General features: G+C 66.4%; 1 protein-coding gene across 1 annotated transcript; it reads left to right on the forward strand.

The window, feature by feature from the left end:
- Positions 1 to 244: 244 nt before the first annotated feature.
- LOC141977151 (protein NKG7-like) lies at positions 245 to 1,767 on the forward strand. Its single transcript, XM_074938485.1, has 4 exons — positions 245 to 419; positions 1,026 to 1,172; positions 1,376 to 1,510; positions 1,691 to 1,767. The coding sequence occupies exons 1-4, from the start codon at positions 245 to 247 to the stop codon at positions 1,723 to 1,725; spliced, it is 492 nt and encodes a 163-aa protein (XP_074794586.1). The 3' UTR covers positions 1,726 to 1,767.
- Positions 1,768 to 5,788: the final 4,021 nt, after the last annotated feature.

A 5,788-nucleotide genomic window follows, 5' to 3' on the forward strand; every position in this document is an offset into this window, starting at 1 on the left:
CCATCCACCCCCACCCTTCCCTGTCCCTCCTCACACCCATCCCTCTGCCCTCCATCCACCCCCGATCCCCACCCCCCCATCCCTCCAGCCCCCACCCTCCCCCCAGCTCGGGAGCTGCCTGAGGTCCAGGCCCCAGGGCTCTGGCTCAGCCCAGCTGCTCTTGGCCAGGATTTGCCTCTGATTCATTCCCTGCCCCCAGGTGCACCCCGGATCCTGCCTTCCGCGGCCCCGAGCTCCCCCCGCGATGGCGTCGCTCCGGATCCCCAGCACCGCCCTGGCCCTGCTCAGCCTCCTGCTGCTGCTGGCCGCCCTGGGCTCCGACCACTGGCTGGTGGCCAATGGCCACCTCGTCACGTCCTACTCGGGGCTGTGGAAAGTCTGCGTTCATTCGGGGTGTTGGACGTTTGCTTCAGTGCCAGGTGGGGGCAGCCCGGCTCTGCCAGCAAACCCCACTGCTGCTGGGGGCCAGGACGCCTGGGTTCTAGCCCTGGGAGGGGAGCGGGGTCGAGTGGTTACAGCAGGGGAGGTTGGGAGTCAGGACGCCTGGGTTCTGGCTCTGGGAGGGGAGTGGGGTCGAGTGGTTACAGCAGGGGAGTATGGTAGCCAGGACGCCTGGGTTCTAGCCCTGGGAGGGGAGCGGGGTCGAGTGGTTACAGCAGGGGAGTATGGTAGCCAGGACGCCTGGGTTCTAGCCCTGGGAGGGGAGTGGGGTCGAGTGGTTACAGCAGGGGAGGTTGGGAGCCAGGACGCCTGGGTTCTAGCACTGGGAGGGGAGTGGGGTCGAGTGGTTACAGCAGGGGAGGTTGGGAGCCAGGACGCCTGGGTTCTGGCTCTGGGAGGGGAGTGGGGTCTAGTGATTACAGCAGGGGAGGTTGGGAGCCAGGACGCCTGGGTTCTGGCTCTGGGAGGGGAGCGGGGTCGAGTGGTTAGAGCAGGGGAGGTTGGGAGCCAGGACACCTGGGTTCTATTTTAGTCTGCTGCAGGGTTATTCTCCATTTAGCCTCTGGTCTCTCTTGGCTCCTCAGGTTACATTGAATCTACCAGGGCTTTCCTGTTCCTGGCCATGATCGCCGGGTTTCTCTCCTTCTTTGCCCTCCTCGCTTCGTTCTTCCGCTCCCACCTCGGCTCCGTGTCTCTGACCCTGGTCTCTGCTGTGGGCAGCTTCAGCGCAGGTACCGCCCCCTCGGGGCCTCCTCCCCCCGGCTACTCCCAGCCCCCCATACTGTGCACCCCCCCCCAGCCAGCCCTGGGGAGCCCCCCCTCCCAGAATCCTGCCCTGGGCTCTGGCAGCTCCCCCCGGTGGTGGGACGGGGCAGGGGCTGGGACTGTGCGTGGGCCGCACTAAGGGGTGTCCGTCCTCTTCCCTTTGCCCCAGGGCTCTGTGCCATGATCGCGCTGGCCGTGTACACAGGGGAGTTCGCTGGGGCCGTGAATGTCGCGCCGGGCCAAGTCACCTTCGGCTGGTCCTACGGCCTCGGCTGGGCCTCCTTCCTCCTCTTCCTCATCACTGGTGAGTGCAACATAGGGGAGTGTCGAAAGGCAGCTGCCTCTGGGGTGGGGCGCAGGGGCTGGTGATACAGGGACCCCTTGCCCGGCGCTGAGATGCAGCCACCTCTGGGGTGGGGTGCTGCGTACCAGTAGATGATGCTCCCATTGCTGCTCTGAGCCCATTTCTCTTCTCTCCCCCCAGGTGTGGTGACGCTTCGTATCCTGAGAGTCTCCTAGAGCCGAGTGTGGGGCCTGCACTGCCCCATAGGGGCCGGACCGAGCCTGCGGGATCCTGGGACTGATTGCCCCAACACCCCCGAGCAGGGGGCAGTGTGTGTGTGTGTGTGTGTGTGTGTTACCCTGGGATCCCACAGACCCGTGATTTCCCCCACCCACCCACAAGCTCCCCTTTCTGTTCCCTTCCTTTCCCCACAACTGCTGCTAAACCCACATGTTCCATGGAGATTAAAGGGCCTGTTCTCAGAGCCTCCTGTCTGGTGATTTATTCCCCCTCGGAGACGGATGTGTATTGAAGACGGCCAGGACTCCTGGGTTCTATCCCCAGCTTTGGGAGGGGAGTGGGGTCCAGTGGATTAGAGCTGGGGGAGGGGGCTGGAGGGAATCAGGACTCCTAGGTTCTCTCCCTGGCTCTGGGAGGGGAGTGGGGTCTAGTGGTTACAGCAAGGGGGTTGGGTCTGGGAGCCAGGACTCCGGGGTTCCATCCTCCCGTTGGCTGTTTGTTAAGCATGCGTGCGGCTGGCTGGTGCTTGGAAGGGAGACCCCCCGGGGAGCAGAGAAGGGGGGAGCAGGGGTCTCACCCAGGAGGGGAAGGTCATGCGGGGGTGGGGGGACGGGACCCCACCTCCAGTGTGGGTTCAAGAGGCACCCTGGGGGGTGGGGGTAGCCCTGAAGCTGATACTTGGTTGGAGCGGCATTAACCCTTCGAGAGGGGACCTGATGCAGAGATTGGGGGAGGGGATGCCCTGTGCGGGGGGGGGGGGAGGGGGGATGGGCTGGGATTGAGACGGTTAAATTAAGCAGAGTCCCCAGCGCAGCCCTGGCTGTCTGGGGAACGCAGTCCTGACCCCGTCCGTCCGTCCGTCCCCAGACACCCTGTGATAAATGGGGGCGGAGGGGGGGGCTCCCTTTGTTGGACACCCAGCCAGCCTGTAGCTATAAAATCCCTCTTAGTAGCTGTTCTCCACTTGCTCTCCCTGTAAAGGCTTCAAAAGTCCCCCAGGTAAAGGAAAGGGAGCGGGCACCTGGCCAAGAGAGCCCACGGGAAGGTTCAAGCTTTTAAAAATTGACCAAAGAGCCCCCTCACATTGTCTGACTGTGTCCATCTCCCGGGAGAGGGGCCAGGGCAGCGCGATCCTGCGAGAAGCCCAGGGCCGGGTCTGAGAAGCTCCTCAGGATCATACCCAGAAGCCGCTCGTGTGAACCCCCCGCGACGCCCGTCGGCCGGGGACCGTCCAGGGAGACGCGATTAGGGTTGGCCCTCTGAGTTCGGGACGGCCCGGGGCCTCCCCTGCACTCGCCCCGGGGGATTCTGTTTTGATCGCCACCTTGAAGCGGGCCCTCGAGAGAGCGCTTCTTGGCGCGGGACCCTCCTAGCTGCTCTTTTCAAATCTAGCAGGCGCCCGAGTTCTCAGGTGCATCTTCTCGAACCCGTAACATCGAGCTTTTTATAAGAACAGGAGTTGGATTTTGGCGGCTAAGAGGTTTGGGCCCATGTTGCTTAATTAGCTGATAGCCCCTGCTAATCGCCTTTGTTTTCTGTCTCAGCTCTTCCCCGGCGGGGGTGAAAGGGCTCGAGGGCGCCCCACGGGGAGGGATTCCCCAGGGCGCCTTCCTGGGTCCAAGGGGGGTTTCTTGCATTTGGGTGCTGGCAGTGTTCAGCGAGCCAAGGTCAGAGAGAAGCTGCAACCCCGGGGGTTTGATGCCAGCCTGGGGGGTGGCCACTCTTAGCTTTTAAAATCCTTGCGGGGCCCCCACTTCCTGCACCCGAAGTGCCGGAGTGGGGAATCCGCCTCGACAGCCCCCAGCCCCAAACACGGCCACGCCTCGCTCCATCCGCAGGCCCAGCCGCCCGCAGCCAGCCTGGGAGCTGCCCCGGCGGGGGCTGGGCTGGGATCCCGGCGGGGGGGGGGGGGAAGGTTCCATGGCAGTTGGCAACGCAGAGAGGCTGGTGTCGGGATAAGGGCCACCCCCCATCCCCCCATTCCCCCCATCTTCGTCCGTCCCCATCCCTCCATCCCCCCCATCCCTTCGTCTTCGTCCGTCCCCACCCCCACCCCACCCGTTCCTCCCTACATCCCCCACCCAGCCCTCCCCCATCCCCTCTGTCCGTCCTCATCCCACCTCCCCCACCCCTCCTCTCCCCATTCCCCAGCCCTCCATCCCCCACCCAGCCCTCCCCATCCCCTCTGTCCGTCCTCATCCCACCTCCCCCACCCCTCCTCTCCCCATTCCCCAGCCCTCCGTCCCCCCACCAACCCCTCCCCCATCCCCTCTGTCCGTCCTCATCCCACCTCCCCCACCCCTCCTCTCCCCATTCCCCAGCCCTCCATCCCCCACCCAGCCCTCCCCATCCCCTCTGTCCGTCCTCATCCCACCTCCCCCACCCCTCCTCTCCCCATTCCCCAGCCCTCCGTCCCCCCACCAACCCCTCCCCCTTCCCCTCTGTCCATCCTCATCCCACCTCCCCCACCCCTCCTCTCCCCATTCCCCAGCCCTCCATCCCCCACCCAGCCCTCCCCATCCCCTCTGTCCGTCCTCATCCCACCTCCCCCACCCCTCCTCTCCCCATTCCCCAGCCCTCCATCCCCCACCCAGCCCTCCCCATCCCCTCTGTCCGTCCTCATCCCACCTCCCCCACCCCTCCTCTCCCCATTCCCCAGCCCTCCGTCCCCCACCCAGCCCTCCCCATCCCCTCTGTCCGTCCTCATCCCACCTCCCCCACCCCTCCTCTCCCCATTCCCCAGCCCTCCATCCCCCACCCAGCCCTCCCCATCCCCTCTGTCCGTCCTCATCCCACCTCCCCCACCCCTCCTCTCCCCATTCCCCAGCCCTCCGTCCCCCACCCAGCCCTCCCCATCCCCTCTGTCCGTCCTCATCCCACCTCCCCCACCCCTCCTCTCCCCATTCCCCAGCCCTCCATCCCCCACCCAGCCCTCCCCATCCCCTCTGTCCGTCCTCATCCCACCTCCCCCACCCCTCCTCTCCCCATTCCCCAGCCCTCCATCCCCCACCCAGCCCTCCCCATCCCCTCTGTCCGTCCTCATCCCACCTCCCCCACCCCTCCTCTCCCCATTCCCCAGCCCTCCATCCCCCACCCAGCCCTCCCCATCCCCTCTGTCCGTCCTCATCCCACCTCCCCCACCCCTCCTCTCCCCATTCCCCAGCCCTCCGTCCCCCACCCAGCCCTCCCCATCCCCTCTGTCCGTCCTCATCCCACCTCCCCCACCCCTCCTCTCCCCATTCCCCAGCCCTCCATCCCCCACCCAGCCCTCCCCCATCCCCTCTGTCCGTCCTCATCCCACCTCCCCCACCCCTCCTCTCCCCATTCCCCAGCCCTCCATCCCCCACCCAGCCCTCCCCATCCCCTCTGTCCGTCCTCATCCCACCTCCCCCACCCCTCCTCTCCCCATTCCCCAGCCCTCCATCCCCCACCCAGCCCTCCCCATCCCCTCTGTCCGTCCTCATCCCACCTCCCCCACCCCTCCTCTCCCCATTCCCCAGCCCTCCGTCCCCCCACCAACCCCTCCCCCATCCCCTCTGTCCGTCCTCATCCCACCTCCCCCACCCCTCCTCTCCCCATTCCCCAGCCCTCCATCCCCCACCCAGCCCTCCCCATCCCCTCTGTCCGTCCTCATCCCACCTCCCCCACCCCTCCTCTCCCCATTCCCCAGCCCTCCGTCCCCCCACCCAGCCCTCCCCATCCCCTCTGTCCGTCCTCATCCCACCTCCCCCACCCCTCCTCTCCCCATTCCCCAGCCCTCCGTCCCCCACCCAGCCCTCCCCATCCCCTCTGTCCGTCCTCATCCCACCTCCCCCACCCCTCCTCTCCCCATTCCCCAGCCCTCCGTCCCCCACCCAGCCCTCCCCATCCCCTCTGTCCGTCCTCATCCCACCTCCCCCACCCCTCCTCTCCCCATTCCCCAGCCCTCCGTCCCCCCACCAACCCCTCCCCCTTCCCCTCTGTCCGTCCTCATCCCACCTCCCCCACCCCTCCTCTCCCCATTCCCCAGCCCTCCGTCCCCCACCCAGCCCTCCCCATCCCCTCTGTCCGTCCTCATCC

The sequence above is a fragment of the Natator depressus genome, chromosome 24, assembly GCF_965152275.1.
Source record: "Natator depressus isolate rNatDep1 chromosome 24, rNatDep2.hap1, whole genome shotgun sequence".
In the NCBI taxonomy this organism is placed as follows: domain Eukaryota; kingdom Metazoa; phylum Chordata; order Testudines; family Cheloniidae; genus Natator; species Natator depressus.

Coding starts and splice junctions, on each gene's coding strand:
- LOC141977151 (XM_074938485.1), top strand. CDS start 245: ATGGCGTCGCTCCGGATCCCCAGCACCGCCCTGGCCCTGCTCAGCCTC. Junction 420..1,025: donor GACGTTTGCTTCAGTGCCAG/GTGGGGGCAGCC, acceptor TTGGCTCCTCAG/GTTACATTGAATCTACCAGG. Junction 1,511..1,690: donor CCTCCTCTTCCTCATCACTG/GTGAGTGCAACA, acceptor CTCTCCCCCCAG/GTGTGGTGACGCTTCGTATC.